Source organism: Amia ocellicauda, chromosome 14 (genome assembly GCF_036373705.1).
Source record: "Amia ocellicauda isolate fAmiCal2 chromosome 14, fAmiCal2.hap1, whole genome shotgun sequence".
NCBI classification, from domain to species: Eukaryota; Metazoa; Chordata; class Actinopteri; order Amiiformes; family Amiidae; genus Amia; species Amia ocellicauda.
Genome location: NC_089863.1, coordinates 18,876,643 through 18,898,451, shown reverse-complemented (window position 1 = coordinate 18,898,451; position 21,809 = coordinate 18,876,643). Strand labels below are relative to the sequence as shown.

Sequence of the window (21,809 nt, the reverse complement as noted above, 5' to 3'; positions counted from 1 at the left end):
TTAGACTGCACTATAGTTACTCTACAGTGTGAGGTCATTAGAGTGCACTATAGTCACTGTACAGTGTGAGGTCATCAGACTGCACTATAGTGACTCTACAGTGTGAGGTCATCAGACTGCACTATAGTCACTCTACAGTGTGAGGTCATCAGACTGCACTATAGTCACTCTACAGTGTGAGGCTATCAGACTGCACTATAGTCACTATACAGTGTGAGGTCATCAGACTGCACTATAGTCACTCTACAGTGTGAGGTCATCAGACTGCACTATAGTCACTCTACAGTGTGAGGCCATCAGACTGCACTATAGTCACTGTACAGTGTGAGGTCATCAGACTGCACTATAGTCACTCTACAGTGTGAGGCCATCAGACTGCACTATAGTCACTGTACAGTGTGAGGTCATCAGACTGCACTATAGTCACTGTACAGTGTGAGGTCATCAGACTGCACTATAGTCACTGTACAGTGTGAGGTCATCAGACTGCACTATAGTCACTGTACAGTGTGAGGTCATCAGACTGCATTATAGTTACTCTGCAGTGTGAGGTCATTAGACTGCACTATAGTTACTCTGCAGTGTGAGGTCATCAGACTGCACTATAGTTACTGTACAGTGTGAGGTCATCAGACTGCACTATAGTCACTGTACAGTGTGAGGTCATCAGACTGCACTATAGTCACTCTACAGTGTGAAGTCATCAGACTGCACTATAGTCACTCTACAGTGTGAAGTCATCAGACTGCACTATAGTCACTGTACAGTGTGAGGTCATCAGACTGCACTACAGTCACTCTACAGTGTGAGGTCATTAGACTGCACTATAGTCACTCTACAGTGTGAGGTCATCAGACTGCACTATAGTCACTATACAGTGTGAGAACATTAGACTGCACTATAGTTACTCTACAGTGTGAGGTCATTAGACTGCACTATATTTACTATACAGTGTTGATGTAGTGTGAGATCATCAGACTGCACTACAGTTACTTTACTTTGCCATGTAGTTTGGAGCCCTGCCAGGCCTCTCTTCAATGAGGTGGATTGTAATGGACACAAGGTCTGAAGGTGTTAAAAACTAGTGTTCTAGAATGGCCCAGTCAAAGCCCAGACCTCAATCCAGCTAAGAATCAGTGGCAAGACTTGAAAGTTGCTCTTAACCAATTGTGCCCTTCGGACTTGAGAGAGCTTGAGCAATTCTGCCAAGAAGAATGGGCAACAATTACAGGAACCAGGTAGAGACTTATCCAAAAAGACTCAAGGCTGTATAACTGCCAAAGGTGGTTCTACCAAGTATTGACTCGTGGGTGAATAGTTATTCAACTAACACATTTCACATTCCAGTTTTCAGTTTTTCACAATTTTGCACCTCCAGGTTGTTAATGAAAGGTAATCAAAGGTAGAAAATCACAATTAAATCAGTTTTCATTTCAGATTGTAACAACAAAATGTGAAAGAGTACTTATGCAATCCACTGTATTTATTTATCTATTTATGTTTCTAAATATCCATCTGTATATCTAGCTATATATCAATATATGTGTGTTGCTGTGTGTGTGTGTGTGTGTGTGTGTATTAAACTGCTATAGTATAGTGTGTGGTGCAATGTGTTAGTATTGGAAACTATTGACATGAGAGGGGATTGTAAGACCTATTTCCTGTTCAGGTCCAGTGATGCTGTGGGGCTGCACTGACCCTGCAGTGACTGACCTCTCTCTCCCTCTCTCTCGTGATGTCACCCAGCACAATTCCAGCAGTTTTTTCCATGGCTCTGGACTCTGTTGACAGCGGTGGTGTGTTCGGGTCCAGTGGAGATGCACCAACCCTGCAGATGAGACCCAGAGCACTCTCTCTCACTCCCATTTCTCTCTATGCAATCTAGCTCTCTCTCTCCTCAGTTTCTCTCACTCGCCCTCCTCTATGTCTCTCACTATATCCACCCCATCTCTTTCAGTATCATTCCTCCCAATCTCTCTCCCCCAATCTCCCTCTATCTCTGTTATAAAATCCCTCACCCTACCCATTACATAAATTCATATTCAGTTTAATCCCTTTGCATAATTCTTGCCCCCCACCCCCCCGTCCCTCGTCTCCCGTCCACCGTCCCCAGGCACAGTGTGTCCCTCTCCGATATGATTACCCACACAGCCACCACAGCCCTTGTGTAAGAGCGCCTGGTGTTTCCAAACACTGGGGGATAGAGGGATAGAGAGAAGGAGAGAGAGAGAGAGAGAGGGATTACAGAGTCAGAGATTACTGGGATTATAGTGCCCTTGTGATGCAACCTACTCTGACCTTTATTACATATGAAAAAGTTTGTGGAACTGAGAGAGAGGGGGAAGAGAGGAAGGGTGTGAGAAACAGGGGGAGAAAGCAAGAGGAAGAGAGACAGAGGGGGGGAGAGAGGGAGAGAGAGAGAGAGAGAGGCCGATACATCACAGACTTCTGCAATGATTGGTTGACAGCAGTGGAGACCCCTGCTATACTGATACCGAGACCCCTCCTGCTTTTGAACGCCAGTCCAGATATATACAGTATCTATATATAGTTCAAAGCAATGACTCTTCACAACAGTATCAGGATAATAATAATAATATATATTTTTCTTGATACGTTTGCTTTACAGATACACAAGACAGCGGGAATAGTAAGAGAGCAGTCAGACAGACAGGTAAGCTGACGGTGACACACACACACGGAGAGCAACACACTAGTTTGGGGTTGACAATCAAAGAGAGCCAGAGAGGCACAGACAGACAGACAAGACAGATAGAGAGAGAAAGGTAAACAAGCAGACAGGCAGACAGACAGACAGACTGTTAGAGGTAATTAAACAGAGACAAAGACAGAGAGAAAGACAGAGATGGAGGTCAATATTAAGACAGACAAAAAGTGTTTCAAGTGTTTCTTATGTAAACTGTAAGTCGCTCTGGATAAGGGCGTGTGCTACGAAATTAATCATAATAATAAATAATCTGCACGCGCTCAGTGTGAAAGGACACAGATGTCACGCACGGGCTAACTGGGATCTCTGTGTTTCCCTATGGCACTTTCTCCTTTGCGTGTCAGACCTAGCAACAGTAACTAGGTGAGGCGTACAAGACCAGCGCCCCCAAGAGACGGGGTGGAGGTGGGGTGAAGGCCTCAACTCAACTCTCTGTGGTGCAGCACCCCGCTGTGGCTGCTCCCTCTGCTTCAGCTCCTCTGATTGGTGTCCCAGGCAGGAAGCGGGGTATCATGGGTAAAAAACAGTGGGCGGCTTCGAAAAGTCAGAGGGACAGAGACACAGAGACGGACAGACAGACACGCTGACAGTAACACAGACACACAGACAGACAGAGCGGCTGACAGCTGTATACAGCCAGACAGACAGAGACACAGTCGGTCAGTTAGTCAGCACATATCAGTGTATCAGTTTGTCAATCAGTGTGGCAGTGTTTCAGTGATGTCAGTGTGTCAGTATTTTCAGTATGTCAGAATGATCAGTGTGTCAGTATTTTCAGTGTGTCAGTCTATTGCTCAGGGGCGAAGATGTAGTCCAGGGCTTGTCTCTCGGCCGCGGCCACATTGGGGTGCCAGAGGTCCACAGTGAAGACCACGCGCGGGCCGTCCTCCACAGTGCCTGAACACAGAGGGACACAGTGCATTAACACTGAACGCCACTAACACACTGCACTGACAAAACGAACATTGCATTCACACTGCGCTGAGCAAGACAGACACACACACAGTCTGACTGGACACAATTTACACACACACAGAGCTATTGTTATTTAATACAAAAATATATATATATTTAAAAAAACTACAGTTTCCAAAAGCCTCGCCCATATGCAGTGCAGCGCTGAGGATTGTGGGAGTGGTAGTGCGGGCTGACCGTTGTGGGAGACGCTGTGCAGGAAGGAGTCGTCCACTAGGAGGCAGTGTCCCTCTGACCAGCACTGAGGCTCCCCCCCCACCACCAGCTCACAGTTAGGAGGTGTCTGCAGCCCTGAGAGAGGGAGAGAGAGAGATTTACCTTTTAAAATAAATTCCTCCTCTTAGCTCTTATTAATAATAATAATAATAATAATAATAATAATAATAATAATAATTTGTATTTGAATTGAGAGAGAGAGAGAGAGAGAGAGAGAGAGAGAGAGAGAGAGAGAGAGAGAGAGAAGGTTTTCAATGCATACAAAACATACATGTGTGTTAGTCTGTCAGTCAGTGTGTCAGTTAGTCCATGTGTCAGTCAGACCGTGTGTCAGTCATTGTGTCAGTCAGTCAGTCCGTGTGTCAGTCAGTTAGTGAGTCAGTCAGTGTGTCAGTCAGTTAGTGAGTCAGTCAGTGTGTCAGTCAGTTAGTGAGTCAGTCAGTGTGTCAGTCAGGTCAGTCAGTGTGTCAGTCAGTTAGTGAGTCAGTCAGTGTGTCAGTCAGGTCAGTCAGTGTGTCTATCAGTCAGTCAGTTAGTCAGTCAGTCAGTCCGTGTGTCAGTCAGTCAGTTAGTGAGCCAGTCAGTCAGTCAGTACATGTGTCAGTCAGTGTGTCAGTCCATGTTTCAGTCAGTGTGTCAGTCAGTCAGTGTGTCAGTCAGTTAGTGAGTCAGTCAGTCAGTCCGTGTGTCAGTCAGTGTGTCAGTTAGTCAGTCAGTCAGTCCGTGTGTCAGTCAGTGTGTGAGTCAGTCAGTGTGTCAGTCAGTCAGTGTGCCAGTCAATGTATCAGTCCCTTCCTCTCTCTTCTCGCCCACCCCCTCACCCAGGTGGCAGCGCAGGCGGGTGTTGGTGGGCCCGTAGCCCTGGGGCAGGCTGGTGCCGGGGCGCAGCAGGGCAAAGGCGGCATGGCCGAACGCATTGGCGCCCATGAAGGTGCGCAGAGAGGACAGGGTGCGGTATGTCCGGGGGCAAGAGCGGCAGTTCAGCGCCACGCACACCCCCTTACTGTACAGAGAGAACACTGAGTAACCCTGAGAGAGAGAGTGAGAGAGAGACATTTAGAGAGGGACAGATGGAGGGAGGAGGAATAGTGTAACACCAGCTCACCCAGCATGAAATCTATCTCAAGGTAAAAATAAACTACATTTCCCAGTGGCCCCACGCTAGCACCTGTGCTGTGGGGGTTTCTGGGAAGTGTCGTTTTTGTTTTTTTGGCACTTGTTGTTCACCTTGGGCTGACCAGGGCCCCCCACAGTCCAGCCCAGCTTGGGGTCCACGCCCCTCTGGTACACAGCCTGGAACTCAGAGAGGATGATGGGATAGCTGGCTTCCAGGACCTCGATGTCATGGCGCTGGGCGTCCCGGGGGAAGAAGGGGATGCTGGGAACGTCGGGCAGGAAGAACACCTGGGGCCTCTGGATAGAGTGCCTCTCTGAGAGGAGACGACCCTGAGAGTGAACAGAGGGAAGGAGAGAGAAGGGGGGACAAGGATAAGAGAGATTCTGACTCTCAACTATTTAAATGCTGTCCTGCTGGAAGGAAGATGACATCCAGATGGCGGCCATTTTGGCTCCAACTCACCAAAGTCACATTAACCCCCTTCCCTAGAGCCAAGATGGTGTCAGTCGCCTCACCTGCTCCCGCAGCCCCTTGTGTATGCGGCCCATGCCAGCCCAGGAGTACCTCTTGGCGTACTCCTGTAGGGCACCATAGAGCCGCCGGCTGGGGGGCGGGGCCTGGCCTGGGAATAGTGCGTGGCCTAGCACCGGGGTCAGGTAACCCCGGCACCGCCCCGCCCCCCCCAGCTCCTCCTCCTCCTCTTCCTCGTCCTCCTCCTCCTCCCCCGCCGTCTCCATGGCGATGAAGGGCAGCCCCGCGTCGCCCAGGGAGACGGGCCCGGAGGCAGACTGGAGGCGGGGGGGGCGGCGGCGCCGGTGGCGGGAGCACTGGGCTCGGGCCGGGCCGGCGCTCTCCACCCCGACCCGGTAGCAGTACCACAGGAACAGGACCAGCAGGGCCCACAGCAGCCCGGTCAGCGGCCGCCCACCCAGCCCCGGAGAGGGAGCGCGGGACAGGACCACCGACACCAGAGACTCCAGATCCCACTGCATCATCACTGACTGAGAGAGAGAGAGAGAGAGAGAGGGGAGAGGGGAGAGGGGAGTGAAGGAGGGGAAAGAGGAGAGGGGAAGAGGGGAGAGGAGGAGGGGAAAGAGGATAAAATGAGGGGAAAGAGGAGAGGAGAGAGAGAAGGAGGGGAAAGGAGGAAAAGGAGGGGAAAGAGAAGAGAGGGGAAGTGGGTAGAGAAGGAGGGGAAAGGAGAGGAGAGAGGGGGAAGGGGAGTGGGTAGAGAGAAGGAGGGGAAAGAGGAGAGAAAAGGGGAGAGGGGAGAGGGTAGAGAAGAAGGGGAAAGAGGAGAGGAGAGAAAGGGGGAGAGGGGAGGGTAGAGAGAAGGGAAGGGGGAGAGAAGGAGGGGAAAGGGAAGGAGAGAGAAAGGGGGAGAGAAGGAGGGGAAAGAGGAAAGGAGAGGAAAGAAATGGGAGGGGAGAGGGTAGAGAGAAAGGGGAAAGGCAAGAGAGAAGGAGGGGAAAGGAAAGGGGAGGGGGAAGGAGGTGAAAGAAGAGAGGGAAGAGGAGAGGGAGAAGGAGGGCAGGAAAGAGAAGAGCGATGTAATATAGTACGGTACATTTTCACCACTTCTTTTATTTGACACCTGATTGTATTTATCTATTTGGAGTTAACACAGACATGCGGAGTGATGGCGCTGAGACCCACAGCGCTCTGTCCGTCAGTGAGAGCGTACTCTGCCCCCGGTAGTTCTCACTCTCTCCCTCTCTCTCAAAAGGCTCCCTTTTCCAGTTCACTGAAGCACAATGCAGACTGTCAACACAACCTGCTCCCTCTTTACCAGGCCTTCTGTCTGCATTTACCTCTCTTTGTCTCTCTCCCTCTCTGCAACTGAAACGCAATTAATAATAGAATAATCTCCCTCCCTCCCTCTCTCTCTCTCTCTCTCTCACACACACACACACAGGTACGGAAAGGGAGAAAGAGAGAGTATGGAAAGGCATAGAAGCTGAGGGAGACGTGGATGAATATAAGAAGAGAGGGGAACAGATCGACAGAGGGAGAGATAGACAGACTCACACGAACAGAGGGAGTGGTGGAGGAGGTAAACAGTGTCTCCTCACTCGTCACGTTTATAACCACGAGTTGACGCGAGATCCTGGTCCATCGTTTCTGACTCTTCTCACACAGAACCATAAAGCATCACTGACAACAGCAGTAATAATCAGAATAATAATAATATAGCGGGCACAGGCGTATTCACATACACAGACACCGTTACACAGAGATGACACAGACAGACAGACAGACAGGCTGACGAACACAGAGACCCTCCACACAGACAGACAGACAGACAGACCGACAGACCGCCGGTACCGGACGACCCTCTGCGCTCCTCAGCCCCGTGTGTGAGTGTGTATGTGTATGTGTATGTGTGTGTGTGTGTGTGTGTGTGTGTGTGTGTGTGTTGTCGCTGTCCGTGTGTGTCGAGTACCTCGCTATGCGCCACAGCCAGTGCCGGAGACGTCCGCATCTGCAGCGCTGCAAACAGGAGCTCTCCGAACTGAGCCGAGTCACGGCTCACGGAAACAGCCGAACTCAGCTTGCCGTGATCCTGCCGCTCTCTCGCTCTCTCTCTCTCTCTCTCTCTCTCTCTCTCTCTCTCTCTCTCTCTCTCTCTCTCTTCACTATAGCTTTTTTGTCATGACCCACTGCTCTTTGGTGTTGGCAAAGCATTTGCAATAGAGAAACGATGCAAATAATACATTTTAAAATGAATACATAAATAATGTGAACATCAATAATAAGAAAGAATGAAATCACATTCTCAAATTCATTAATACAATAAAACACAGACGGCAGACGTAAGCTCACAGACATAACAAGACTGTGTGTAGCGTGTGAGTGCAGTGTGGGTATGTTTTGTGCACAGGGTGAGGACAGTGTGTGTACAGTATAAATAGAATGTGAGCTCAGTGTATATACACACACCGATCAGCCATAACACTATGACCACCTGCCTAATATTGTGTAGGTCCCCCTTTAGCCACCAAAACAGCCCTGACCCGTCGAGGCATGGACTCCACTAGACCTCTGAAGGTGTGCTGTGGTATCTGGCACCAAGACGTTAGCAGCAGATCCTTTGGATCGGACTTGTTTGTTCAGCACATCCCACAGATGCTCGATTGGATTGAGATCTGGGGAACTTGTGTTTCATCAGACCAGGCCACCTTCTTCCATTGCTCCGTGGTCCAGTTCTGATGCTCACGTGCCCATTGTAGGCTCTTTTGGCAGTGGACAGGGGTCAGCATGGACACCCTGACTGGTCTGTGTCTACGCAGCCCCATACGCAACAAACTGCGACGCACTGTGTGTTCTGACACCTTTCTATCAGAACCAGCATTCACTTTTTCAGCAATCTGAGCTACAGTAGCTCGTCTGTTGGCTCGGACCACACGGGCCAGCCTTCGCTCCCCACGTGCATCAGTGAGCCTTGGCCGCCCATGACCCTGTCGCCGGTTCACCGCTTTTCCTTCCTTGGACCACTTTTGATAGGTACTGACCACTGCAGACCGGGAACAGCCCACAAGAGCTGCAGTTTTGGAGATGCTCTGACCCAGTCGTCTAGCCATCACAATTTGGCCCTTGTCAAAGTCGCTCAGATCCTTACGCTGCCCGTTTTTCCTGCTTCGAACACATCAACTTTGAGGACAAAATGTTCACTTGCTGCCCAATATATCCCACCCACTGACAGGTGCCATGATAACGAGATTATCAGTGTTATTCACGTCACCTGTTAGTGCTCATAATGTTATGGCTGATCGGTGTACACCATGGGTACAGTGGGAGTAGAGTGTGAGTACAGTGCAAGTACAGTGTGTGTACAATGTGACTATGGTGTCAGTAGAGTTTGAGAACAGTGTGTGTATGGTTTGGGTGCAGTGTGAGTACAGAGTGGGTACAGTGTGTGTTTGGTTTGGATGCAATGTGTGTATTAGAGTGTGACCACAGTGTATATACACCGTAGGTACAGTGTGAGTACAGAGTGAGTAGAGTGTGACTACAGTATGTGTATGGTTTGGGTACAGTGTGAGTAGAGTGTGTCTACAGTGTGATCTATATATATCAACTGTTTTGCTTTTACGCTGTGTCTGCACAAGATTTTGGTATTCACTATGTGTTATTTTTGTCTCATTACTAGTATTGTTGAATGTGCTACATTTATGTTTTATGCTTTATGTTGCTGTGTACATGTGTGTGTATCGCAGGCAGGCCACCCAACGTGTAAGTGGCTGGTTTACACTGGCGCCCCCGTGAGAGGAAGGCACAGACTTCTGTCATTCTCCTCGAAACATAAAGTGACACAACATAGCACACATTCACCTACGCAACAGGCACGCACGCACGCACTCTGCAGCCCTAGTTACATGTACAGGTTGACAGAATAAGTTGACAACATTTTAAGACTCTGCCAGGCTTCCTGACTTATACTTATAACTGTGACCAGTAAGCTGTGTGTGTGTGTGCGCATTATCCATCACAGTCTCAGGGCCGTAGCCTGACTTTCTTGCAGGAGGGGTGGGCAAGGGAATAGCTGTATGATATCACATCTAATTAAGCACCGACACATCATCCCCTTCATCATCGAGATCCGACCCACGGTCCGGGGAGCAAAGTGCCACGCTGTCACCAGGGGGGGGGTGGGTGGCAGGGCGCCGCGCTGCGGGGAGATCAGTGCTGCCCGGCCGCCACCGGAGGGCGACAGAAACACCGTGCAGCCGGAGACGGGCAGACAGAGAAATGCACTGATAGCAGCAAGAAAGCTGGAGCTCTGACAGCCGCACCAGCCGCACAGCCCGCCGGCCATCGGGACACCAGCCGCGGCTCCAACTGCGCTCCACACACGCACCCTGACCCGTACTGATTCACATGTGATGAGAGTTACGTTATTGTTTTTGCCTTGCTGCGCTTACCCTTGCTGTAGACATTACACACCCCACAGAGAGAGAGAGAGAGAGAGAGAGAGGGATGCATAATTTAATCTAACGCGTCTGTACGTTTGCGCGTCGATCTACCAGAGAGAGAGAGAGAGAGAGGGAGAGAGAGGGAGGAAAAACAGACGGACAGATACGCAGACAGACACATACGTAGACTGATAAGGAAAGCGAGCAGGTAGATAGATAGAAAGAGAGAGAGAGAAAGAGAGAGAGGGGTAGAGACAGACAGGGCGACCGACCGACAGACAACGCGGTACACGAGAGGAGAAGTGCAGTATATACAGGTAAATATGTTGTGTTTCTGTATTTATGCGTGTATATATCTATAGCCTATGCATATACATGCGTGTTTGTAACAATATTATTGAATTATTATTGATAATATTATTACTACTGGTGTTTTTTTTCTTTATTTGAATAGCAAATTCATACAATAAGGTGATTTTATGTATGTATGTATGTATGTATGTATTTATTTGGCCCGAAATATATACCTCAACATGGCGTGGATAGATAGATAGATAGATAAATTTGGCAGGAATGGATGAAGGGATGCAGGGTAAATGACGGGCAAAATTAAAAATAAGGTATTGAATAGAAGGTATTGAGAGAGCTAGAGAAAGAGAGAGAGGGAATGAGAGAGGGTGAAATATGAATGAAAAAGAGACAGAGACGCTATTGCTTCTCTCTGCAACATCCTGGATTACAAAATAGCCTATACGTTTACCTCTCTATCAATCTGGCTATAATAACAACGTTATTTATTTATTATTATTATTATTATTATTATTATTATTATTATTATTATTATTATTTTTATTGTGTGTGTAATGAGACACTGACTGGTGACTAGGCCGATTCTATTCCCTCCATCACGTTGTGTACATAACAGAGGGAGAGAGGACAAGGCTGTGATGGTATCTAGAGAGAGAGAGAGAGAGAGGGATGGGGAGAGAGAGAGGAGCAGGTACACATCCAGGGAGGGAAAGACAAACAGCACTCTTAATTAGACATCATTATTATTACTAAAATATTTGTATGACAAAAATCATCCTCATTACTTTTCTTCTTATTATTATTACTACCAGTAGTCGTGTATTTACTATGAGTAATGTTGTGGTTATTCTTAATTTGTTGTTGTTGCTCCTGTGATTAGTGTGGGGTGTCATTTCAGCGTCGCTCAGCTGGGTCACTATGGCCGCTGGACTGCAGCTCCTCACAGTGGCGCTGGCCTTCACTCACTGTGGCACAGGTGAGCCCCGCCCACTGCTGCCCACTGAGAGAGTGGGTACAGTGTGGGTACACTTTGTGTAGTAGAGTGTGTAGTGTGGGTACAGTGTATTCGTTCTTTCCAGTCAGTGTGTCTGTATTGTATCAACCCCCCCTCCCCCTCTCTCTCTCTCTCTCTCACCCAGCTCTGACCTTTGCCCCTCACGAGGTCAAAGGCGATGACTTCTACACTACCTTTGCCCCGCCGCCTCAGTCCTCCCAGCCCTCCAGCACTATCCCAGCAGCACCCGGGACGCCCCTCAGTCAGCTCATTCACGCCGCTCTGCTGAGCAAAGAGTATCTGAGGCAGAGACCCGTCTTCGCTGGTGAGCTCTGCCGGAGCTGCTAGAGAGAGAGAAGAAGAGCGAGAGAAAGAGTGTGATGAGAATGTGTGTGTGTGAGAGAGAGAGAGAGTGGGTGCGTGTGTGTAAGAGAGATGTCAGTTAGTCAACACTGATGGAAATTAGTCATGCCAATAAAGCTTTTTTTAATTGAGATTGTGAGTGTGTGTATGAGAGAGAGAGGGAGAATGTGTGTGTATTTATATGTAAATCCCTCCTCCACACAGGGACGGTGACCAATCCCACTCAAGCAGTTCCTCCCCACCAATCAGAGCCCAGCTCCACCATGATGTCGCCCAGAGTGCTGACCACCGCCGTGACGTCGTCGGCCACTGCCCCCAGAGCTGGCCAGTCGGGGAGCAGGGCCAGCTCCGCACCCCTGGCAGCGGTGACCTCGGTGCCCACCACCTCATCACCCCAGGAGGAGGAGACCACAACGACGCTCATCACCACCACGACTGTAACTACAGTGCACACTCCAGGTATACAGCTGTCCTTTAGATGTTCTGTAGCTTTCCTGGACCAGGGCTGGAGATCCTGCTGTACTGTCGGTCAGTCTGTACTGTTTTAACCCTTCCTCTCTCTCTCTGTCTCTCTCTCTCTTCCTCCCTCTCTGTCCCTCAGTGCAGTGCAATGCGAATCTCTCCGGCTCAGAAGGCATAGTGGAGTCCCCGGAGGCTCTGGGCTCCTCTGGCATGTATCACAGTCTGGACTGCACCTACACTATCACTGTGTACAGGGGCTATGGAGTGGAGATACAGGTGTGTGTGCAGTGTGAGTGGAGTGTGAGTACAGCGTGAGTGCAATGGACGCACATTTGAGTACAGAATGTCTTTCTCTCTCTCTCTCTCTCTCTCTCTTTCTCTCTCAGGTAAGAAAGCTGAATTTATCCAAGGACGAATCGCTGACCATCCTGGGGCTGGGAGGGGTGGGGCAGGAGCTCCTGGCCAATGAGACTCTGATGAGTGAGGGTCAGGTGATCCGCAGCTCCACCAATCAGGTGCTCATCCACTACCAGAGTTTCCAGCCAACGAACCCTGGAGTGTTCAGCCTTCACTACCAAGGTACACCCACCAATCAGGGGGCAGGGAGGTTCTCTCACGGAAGGTCAGAGTGTCCAATCAGATAGTGGCTCTGCTCTTCTTTGCTGACACACTGACTGACTGACTGACACACTGACTAACTGATTGACTGATACACTGACTGACTGACCGACTTTCTGATTGACTTAACTGAATTACCAGTGTTTTCCAGTAAATGAATCAGTCAGTGTGTCTATATTACTCTCTCTCTCTCCCTTCAGCATTCCTCCTCTCCTGCTCCTTCCCTCACTCTCCGTCTGGAGGGGGCGTGTCCGTCACTGACCTGCACCCCGGAGGCTCCGCCCACTTCCACTGCGACCCCGGCTTTGAGGTCAGAGGGCACGAGGTTGTGACTTGCCTGAATGCCACACGACCTCACTGGAGCGCCGGGGAACCCCAGTGTGTGGGTCAGTATCAGCCTTGTGCCCCACCTCTGCCTCTCTCTCTCTCTTTCTCTGTCTCTCTCTCTCTCTCTGTCTATCTCTACCTACCTCTGTTTCCCTCTCTACCTCTCTCACTCTCTCTCTTTGTCCCTCTCTCTCTTTCTCTACCTTGTGGCTGTCTGTAAAGTTCCTCAAAAGGTTGAGCCACAGCCCTTAAATACATCGCCCGTTAGATTAGTTTCATGTATATATAGAGTCATTTATCTTTATTATAAAACCCATTTCCTCCATGCATAATGTATAGGCGCAATCAATCCCAATTGCCATAGACCAATATCCGTCTCAGTCTCTTGAATGCTCTGTGATCGGCGTATCCCTGTCTTGGAGTCCACTGAGTGCGAGGAGACGGGTTCAAACAGAAGAAAGTTTTTTGTTCGAAATGACAACATTTACCCGTGTGGGATATATTAGGCAGCAAGTGAACATTTTGTCCTCAAAGTTGATGTGTTAGAAGCAGGAAAAATGGGCAGCGTAAGGATCTGAGCGACTTTGACAAGGGCCAAATTGTGATGGCTAGACGACAGTACACCTTCAGAGGTCTAGTGGAGTCCATGCCTCGACGGGTCAGGGCTGTTTTGGCGGCAAAAGGGGGACCTACACAATATTAGGCAGGTGGTCATAATGTTATGGCTGATCGGTGTATATTTATATATGGATCCAGGTATGAAGAAGCATAAAAAGCTATATATATATATATATATATATATATATAGTATGAAAACCTCATTTATATATATGTGTGTCTGTGTGTTGTGGCACCGCAAGGGGTGTAGGGTATGAGGGTTGCCATATCAAGGTCCACACGCCCCCTTGTGGATTATCCACGTCACTGCACTATGTTGTGTTGCCTATGTGGGCAACTGCGGAATTGCCACCAGGTCCCGGTGGCAGTGTTGTTTAGTGAAGTGAACGCTTGGGTAGGATTTTTGGAACCTACCTGGCAACCCAAAGCAGAGGCCCTCACAAGCTTTCTCTCTCCCTCTGTCCCTCTCTCTCTCGCCCTGTCTTCTCTCTCTCTCTCTCTCACTGCAGTGTCCAGTCATTCAGGAACTGTCTTACTGTGTTAACCCACCCGTCCGCCCCCTCTCTCTCTCTCTCTCTCAGCGGTGGCGTGTGGGGGTTGGATCCGGAACGCCACTCTGGGCCGCATCTTGTCGCCCACCCCCTCCGGTAACCACAGCAACAACCTGAGCTGCCACTGGCTGCTGGAGGCCCGAGAGGGGCACAGGCTCCACCTCCACTTCGAGAGGGTGGCTCTGGACGAGGACAACGACAGGTCGGTGCTCCCATCAATCACAGCATCCCCGGCCAGCCATTGGTCGGGGCTGCTGTCTGATTGGACAAGACCCACTGACTGACTGATACACTGCTTTTGGCTGACTGACTGACTATCTGAAGTCTCTCTCTCTCCCTCTCCTCCCTTCCTTATCCTCACCTCTCCCACCTCCCCTCTCCTCCCTCCTTCTTCCTCCCTCTCCCCCTCAGGTTGATAGTGCGCAGTGGCAACAGCTCCCAGGCTCCCCTGCAGTTTGACTCAGACCTTGACGACATCCCGGAGCGCGGCATCATGAGCGAGGGGCCGGCCCTGTACCTGGAGCTGCAGTCTGACTCCTCCCCCATCCCCCTGCTGCTGGCACTGCGATACGAGGGTGAGAGAGAGAGAGAAGGAGAGGGAGAAGAGACGGGGAACAGCCAGTGTCCTGCAGTGTCAATGTCCTGCAGTGGCTATTTTTGTGATTTTACATAACGTAAAATCTCTCTCTCTAGCGTTTGATGGGGAGCACTGCTACGAGCCCTTCCTCCTCCATGGGAACTTCAGTTCGTCGGACCTGTCCTACCAGCTGGGCACGCGCGTGGCCTTCTCCTGCTCGCCCGGCTTCCTGATGGAGCAGGGGTCAGGGGTCATCGAGTGCGTCGACCCCAGCGACCCCCACTGGAACGAGAGCGAGCCAGTCTGCCGGGGTGAGAGAGAGAGAAAGGGAGGGAGAGAGAGACGGGCAGGGAAAATATAGTATATTAACATTGATAAACTGATAAACTGACTGACACATCTCCCCTTCCCTCCCTCCTCCTCTCCCTCTCCTCTCGCTCTGCCCACGTATCAGCTCTGTGTGGGGGGGAGCTGTCCGAACCCATGGGGACAGTGCTGTCCCCCGATTGGCCCCAGAGTTACTCCAAAGGGCAGGACTGTGTGTGGCAGATCCACGTCAATGAGGACAAGCGCATCGAGCTGGACGTCCAGATGTAAGAGAGTGTCTATCTGTGTGTGTCTACATCTCTGTATATGTTGAGTGGTGTGTTTCGAAATGTATGTGTGTGTGCTTATCTGTGTGTTTGTGTCTATCTGTGAGTTATTGTGTATTTGTGTGTATGTGAGTGGTATGTGTACGTGTGTCTCTGTATCTGTTCTTCTGTGTATTTGTGAGTCTGTGTGTTTGTCTCTCTGTGTCTCTGTCTTTGTGTTTGCATTTGTGTGTGTCTCTGTGTGTGTGGATGTGGATATGTATGTCTGTATGTGTCTGTGTCTCTCTCTATGTTGTGTGTGTCTCTCTGTCCCTTCTCCCATCACTCTAACTCTCTTAATTTCTCTCTCTCTCTCTCTCATTCTCTCTCAGTCTTAATATCCGTCGCAGTGACATCCTCACCCTGTTCGATGGCCATGACCTCACCTCGCATGTGATTGGCCAGTACCTGGGGTCGCGGGAGCGCTTCCGGGTCTACTCCGGGGGGTCAGAGGTCACCATCCAGTTCCAGAGCGACCCCGACGACTCCTCTTTCATCCTGAGCCAGGGCTTCCTCATCCACTACCGTGGTAACACCAATCTACACCGCATTGCACTACACTACACTGTACTACAGTACACTGCACAGGACCTACATACACACAACATGGGAATGGCATAATACAGCAATAAACAACACTGGGAAACACAACACTGAACAACACAGCACACAGACAACACAACAGCACAGGAATTACACAACACAACTACCTTACACACAGCACTGGCTCCAGTCTGGGCCCTATATTGAAATATACTATACTATAGTCCCCACAGCATATATATTATTATTATTATTTTTTATTTATTGGCAGATGCCCTTAGCCATAAGAGCAATACAAAGTGCAAAAATATATATTCTATTGACAGCAGCACACATCACTGTACTGTAATGTTTCATTAATATAGTAAATTATTATTTTAATTATAACATGATTATTGTTGTAATTGTGATTATTGTGCAATCAGAGGTGGAGCGCAACGACACTTGTCCCGCCCTCCCGCCAATCGAGTTCGGCTGGAGAAGCTCCTCCCACCCCAGCCTGGTGAGGGGCAGTGTGCTGACCTATCAGTGCCAGCCGGGCTATGACATCATCGGCTCCGACCTCATCACTTGCCAGTGGGACCTCTCCTGGAGCAACAGCCCGCCCACCTGCCAGAAAGGTCAGCCATTGGGCAGTCTGTCTGTCTGTCTGTCTCACTCCCTTTCTGTTAGTGTCTCTTGGTCATATGCTACGCTATCCCTATGGTCTATATTAGGTCTTGCATAAACTGATTAAGCACTCTCTCCCCTCTCTCTCTCTCTCTCTCTCTCTCAGTCCAGTACTGTTCTGACCCGGGCGAGGTGGTGAACGGGGCGCGGACGGTGCTGGGCATAGAGGGGGGTCCAGTGGGGCCGGGGGGGGTGTTCCCAGTGGGTGCGGTCCTGCGATTCTCCTGCTCCGAGGGGTACCAGCTGGAGGGCCCCCCCTCCCTCACCTGCTACAGCCGGGACACGGGCACCCCCAAGTGGAGTGACCGCAACCCCAAGTGTGTCTGTGAGTGAGACTGTGCAGTGAGCCCTCTCTCTCTCTCTCTCTCTCTCTCTCTGTCAAATCAAATTTGCTGGTTCCATCTTTCCCAAAAGGAATTTTATTCTATGGATTCCCCTATTGGAGTCAATTGTTTGGAGGCTCTTGGTGCTTCCGGTTTGATAGTTTTCTTAGTTCCTTTTGTGCTGTTTTGCGTTCTGTGTCTCAGTTGTTTTCTTTTATAGATTGTTTACGATTTGATTTTGTCGCTGCTGCTGCGAATATTAAGTTCATTTATTGTATGGATCGAATTGATTGAATTTGTGTCTGATTTATGTTTTAATTAGAAAGCTGATTAGCAGACGTTCTATTTCTGTGCTGACATTTCTGTGAGTCCGTTCTCCTCAGCACTGCTCTCTCTGTGTCCATTCACAGGCGGGTTTGAGGTGATAATACAATTTGGACATGGGGGGGGGGTCGGATTCGAATGGTTTTGTTTGAATTTGGTTTTCAGGTACAGGACTGTGTGGCAGTGGTCTGATAGGAGGGGGCTGTTGCCTGACTATAAATGCATTGACAGATTGGGGGTCCATGCCGGTCATTTTGACTTCTTTTGTTACTTTGGTGTGCTAGGTTATTCTTCTAGTGTATTTTTTTGTTAAGTCCTCCGTCAATCTCTCACAATGCTGTACTGCGAGCATATGCATGATTTGGTATGAGTTCAGCATGTAGGCTTTCAATTGGGTATTTTTGTCCCATTTACTGTAGTCTGAGTGGACCCCATACCTCACTGCCACACAGAGCAATGGGCTGTCAGTTAGTTTTAGCCATGACTTGACAGGAATGTACATTTTATAGCATCTTCTTCTCACCGCATAGAAAGCTCTTCTGGAATTTTCCTTGAGATCATTCCCGGTCAGGTGATGACATTTACGTGCACAATATTTGGTCATTCGGAATCAGTTCATTCATTCAGCTATTTACATGATCGCACATTCATGAGGTTTATTGTGGATACCTGTTTACATATCAATCATATAGCCTTGCGATTAAGACAGACGCAGCAATTGCAAGCTCTCATCCTACTATTCAGACAGCGCTGACATGAAGTTCGTTGTTAAGAACTTTTCACCTATCAAGCCGCTTTAAAATGAAAAAGTCCTTTAGTATTTCTATTAAATACATTGTCTCTTCATTAGCCCAGTTCTGTCTGTTCGCTGCCGCCACCATGTTTTCGAATGAGCAGACCAAGTGGAGCATGCGCACTGAACATTAACTCATTGCAATTCATAATGTAATGCGAACAAGCATTTGTATGGCTAATATTCTTCTATTGAACGGTTTATCAAAGGTATATACCAGGTCCTTTATTCAGAATGAAATGTCAGTCAGAATGTCTACGTTTGGGTTATTCTATTCCGAATGAGGTGTTGATATGAGGGAATTATATTCAGAATGGACTTTATTCGGATTATTAATGGAATATTAAGCTGCATGTAAACACAGTCAGTGTTTCACTCCACACCCCTGACTGAAAAACTCGTTTCAGTCGTTTGTTTGTTGCCACATTTTTTACTGCATCTTTGTTTCTACACCACTTTGAAGAATTGTATCATATAAACCCTCATGCCAACTGAATCAAATGCCTTTTTAATGTCAATTAAATGGGCAACGATTTAGCTTTTCTGGCTGTGCACGTTTGTCTATTAGGGTTTGTAGGGTGTAAATATGATCTGTCGTGGTCTCTCCATCTTATCTCTCTGACTCTCTCTCTCTTTCTCTCTGTTTATCTCTGCAGGGACCCCTCTGTCTGTAATAACCCCTGTGTCTCTCTCTATTCTTCCTTCCTCTCCTTCTCTCTCCCTCTCCCCCAGTGAAGTTCGAGCCCTGCCCGAACCCCGGGGTGCCGGAGAACGGCTACCAGACGCTGTACAAGCACCGCTACCAGGCCGGGGAGACGGTGCACTTCTTCTGCTACGAGGGCTACGAGCTCATCGGCGAGGTCACCATCACCTGTCTGTCCGGACACCCCTCACAGTGGAACAGCCCGCCCCCCTTCTGCAAAGGTGGCCCTGCCGCTGGAATGGACCAAGTCAGGGATAGCATGGGGGGGTGGGTTGGAGAGGTAGAAAGGAATGGTAGAGGGAAGAAGGTGAGGGTGTGTCAGTATTAACCTCTACTTTACTATATTAACCCCCCCCTCTCTCTCTCTCTCTTTCTCTCTCCCCCTCTCACTCTCTCTATCACTCTTTCACAGTAGCTTATGAAGAGCTCTTAGATGACCACAAGTTAGAAGGTGGGTACTAATCTGTCCCTTTTCATCATCATTATTATTATTATTATTATTATTACTATTATTATCACTGTAGTGTCCCAACCTGAGTTTGAGCCCTTCATGCTGCACCCTGATTGGATGACTCGGAGTGACTGACGCATTCTCCAACCAATCTGTTGTCTTGTTTCTTCCAGTTTCCCGGACGACTGACCCCTCCCACCAGATAGAAGGCGGGAACATTGTCTTGGCGATCTTCCTGCCAATCATCCTGGTCATCTTTCTGATTGGTGGAATATACTTATACTACACCAAGTAAGCCCCAACCACCACATTCAACTTTGTATTAGTTGAATATTGTATTATTATTATTATTATTGTTATTATTATTATTATTATTATTATTATTATTATTATTATTATTTTATTTTTATTATATAAACGCTGGTATAATTGTGTATTCATGTCAGTGCTGACTGTGTATATAGTGTACTGTACTGACCGTTCTAGGGGCTTGCTGTGTTGCAGGCTGCAGTGGAAGTCTCTGTTCGGCCTGTCTCTCTCTCACACCCACTCCTACAGCCCCATCACAGTGGAGTCTGACTTCAACAACCCACTGTACGAGGCTGGGGTAAGACTGCCTGCCTGCCTGTCTGTGTGTGTGTGTGTGTGTGTGTGTGTGTATGTCTGTCTGTCTCTCTCCCAGTCTCTCCGTCTGTCTGTGTGTGTCTTTCTGTTTGCCTTATTGCCTTATTCCTTTTCTGTCTCTCTGTCACTCATTCTCTCTTTGTAATTGTCTGTTCAACATTTTGTCTCTCTCCTCCCTCACTCATTTTCTCTCTGTCTCTCTCTTTCTCTCTCTCTCTCTAATTGTCGGTTGTCTTCTATCTGTCTTCCCCAGGACACACGGGAGTACGAAGTCTCAATCTGAGAGAAAGGAGCTGAGAGTGAGAGAGAGAGAGAGAGAGAGAGAAAGGGAATGCCTTCTTTCTCCTTTCTTGACAACTACTTTCCACCCTCCATCGCTCCATTAACCCATCCCTCTCTCTCTTTCTCTCTCTCCACACCTGTGTCTGTCAGTCTCTGTTTGGCTTGTCTTTCTTTCTGTGTGTCTGTCTGCGTGTCTCTCACTCTGTGTCTGTCTCACTGTCTCTCTGAGTCTCTCTGTCTGTCTGTCTGTCTGTCTGTCTGTCTATCTCTCTGTCGCTCCCGTGTCTGTGTGTCTGTCTGGGTCACTGTGTGTCTCTGGGTGTGTCAGTGTGTCTATCAGTCAGTCAGTCAGTGTGTAGACTATAGTGCTGTGTTCAGATGTCCGTCTTCAGGATAGTGGTGCCTTAGAGAGAGAGACAGGGAGAGGGGGAAGAGAGAGAAGGAGAGGGGTGGTGAGCGAGGAGAGGGAGAGAAGAAAAGGAAGAGAGGTAGACAGAGGGGAGGGATGGAGAGAGTGGGACAGAGAGAGGGGCAGAGGGAGCGACAGATAGACAGACAGTCAGACCCATAGGAAGAGACAGACAGATAGACACTCAATTCATTGAATGTAAATATTTTGATTGCCTACCGAGGCTTCTATCAGTATTGCTGTACCCATCAGCCATCACTTCAGTGCCAAATACACCGCCCTGTAATGTGACACCCTCACTTCCTGTTTCCCTTCCGGATGGTTTCCATAAGTAACGTAGTCGCCATCGCCCCATCCACTTGGCCCCACTGTATCCTGGCCTTTTGTAGTTTCTTTATTAATATCAATGTCGTTCGTGTCATGCTGTGCTATTGCCCCATGCTATCTCCTCTCTCGGTGTGCTGCGGTGTCCAGTCAGTCAGTGCTTCTGTACTGTATTAACCCCTCTCTCTCTCTCTCTCTCTCTCTGTCTCTGTCGTCTGTCTTACTGTGTGTGGTTGTGATAAGTGATAACACACATACACACACTAGGATAGTAAGAGAGAGAGGGAGAGAGAAACGGAGGCAGAGGAGAGAGGGGGAGGGAAAAGAGAGAAGGACAGAGTTAGGGAGGGGGGAGAAGAGATAGAGGGAGGGAGAGGAGAGAGAGAGAGTGAGAATGGGGGATCCCTCCATTATAAACTCACAATTGGGGACAGCACACTGTGAGTGAGAGAGAGAGAGAGAGAGAGAGAGGAGGAGAGGGGCAATAGAGCAGAATGATATAGACACATCCCTCCATCCACAGAAAAGCACGTGATGATTGTAATTTTTATTGCTTCTGCTCAATCATTATTATTTATTTATATATTTATTTATTATTATTGCTAATGTTGTTGTTGTAAATGCACTATTGATACGATGAAAGTGTAAAATGAAGCTGCTTGCTAAGATACAGAATAACAATGATTTGTTACTATTAATGTAATTATTTATCAAGCAATTTATTTATTTGTATGTTCATTTATTTATTAAAATGGTTTTATTTGTTTGCAGAATAAAGAAAAAAATTAAAAAGTATTATTATCTCCATTGAGTTCTGTTTCATCCTGATCTTAATCAAGAAAGTGCATTCAAACTGGTTGAATGGCTGGACAACTATTGTACAGCACATTAACACTGACTGACTGGACACTACAGACCATTAACACTGACTGTCTGACTGAGTGACTGGACAATACAGCGCATT

At 48.5% G+C, this 21,809-nt stretch overlaps 2 protein-coding genes across 4 annotated transcripts; one reads left to right on the top strand and one right to left on the bottom strand.

Moving 5' to 3' along the window:
- Positions 1-2,579: 2,579 nt before the first annotated feature.
- Positions 2,580-7,612, bottom strand: asphd1 (aspartate beta-hydroxylase domain containing 1). The gene is made up of 6 exons (XM_066721928.1): positions 7,480-7,612; positions 5,552-6,037; positions 5,147-5,365; positions 4,741-4,948; positions 3,881-3,994; positions 2,580-3,625 (listed from the first exon to the last, which is right to left on the bottom strand). Exons 1-6 carry the CDS (start codon positions 7,516-7,518, stop codon positions 3,516-3,518), a joined length of 1,176 nt encoding a protein of 391 aa, XP_066578025.1. The 5' UTR covers positions 7,519-7,612; the 3' UTR covers positions 2,580-3,515.
- A 2,104-nt stretch (positions 7,613-9,716) lies between these two features.
- On the top strand, positions 9,717-21,617 carry sez6l2 (seizure related 6 homolog (mouse)-like 2). 3 transcript variants are annotated; one of them, XM_066721696.1, is made up of 19 exons: positions 9,717-10,266; positions 11,157-11,234; positions 11,398-11,577; positions 11,820-12,074; positions 12,217-12,353; positions 12,464-12,656; positions 12,896-13,081; positions 14,222-14,393; positions 14,603-14,766; positions 14,885-15,079; positions 15,223-15,361; positions 15,733-15,929; positions 16,369-16,563; positions 16,719-16,937; positions 18,785-18,976; positions 19,171-19,206; positions 19,380-19,497; positions 19,693-19,813; positions 20,084-21,617. In XM_066721696.1, the coding sequence occupies exons 2-19, from the start codon at positions 11,177-11,179 to the stop codon at positions 20,111-20,113; spliced, it is 2,787 nt and encodes a 928-aa protein (XP_066577793.1). In that variant the 5' UTR covers positions 9,717-10,266; positions 11,157-11,176; the 3' UTR covers positions 20,114-21,617. The 3 variants fall into 3 exon arrangements, with proteins under 3 accessions (XP_066577793.1, XP_066577794.1, XP_066577792.1); XM_066721697.1 differs by having other exon boundaries at positions 19,168-19,206; positions 19,711-19,813; XM_066721695.1 differs by having other exon boundaries at positions 19,168-19,206.
- Positions 21,618-21,809: the final 192 nt, after the last annotated feature.

What these genes read in the sequence shown, in the direction of transcription:
- asphd1 (XM_066721928.1), bottom strand. Translation starts at nt 7,518, where the DNA reads ATGCGGACGTCTCCGGCACTGGCTGTGGCGCATAGCGAG. An exon ending in ACAAGGGGCTGCGGGAGCAG is followed by an intron (nt 5,366 to 5,551) that starts GTGAGGCGACTG and finishes GTTCACTCTCAG; the next exon opens with GGTCGTCTCCTCTCAGAGAG. An exon ending in GCACAGCGTCTCCCACAACG is followed by an intron (nt 3,626 to 3,880) that starts GTCAGCCCGCAC and finishes CTCTGTGTTCAG; the next exon opens with GCACTGTGGAGGACGGCCCG.
- sez6l2 (XM_066721695.1), top strand. Translation starts at nt 11,177, where the DNA reads ATGGCCGCTGGACTGCAGCTCCTCACAGTGGCGCTGGCCTTCACTCAC. An exon ending in GCAGAGACCCGTCTTCGCTG is followed by an intron (nt 11,578 to 11,819) that starts GTGAGCTCTGCC and finishes TCCTCCACACAG; the next exon opens with GGACGGTGACCAATCCCACT. An exon ending in CTTCCTCATCCACTACCGTG is followed by an intron (nt 15,930 to 16,368) that starts GTAACACCAATC and finishes TTGTGCAATCAG; the next exon opens with AGGTGGAGCGCAACGACACT.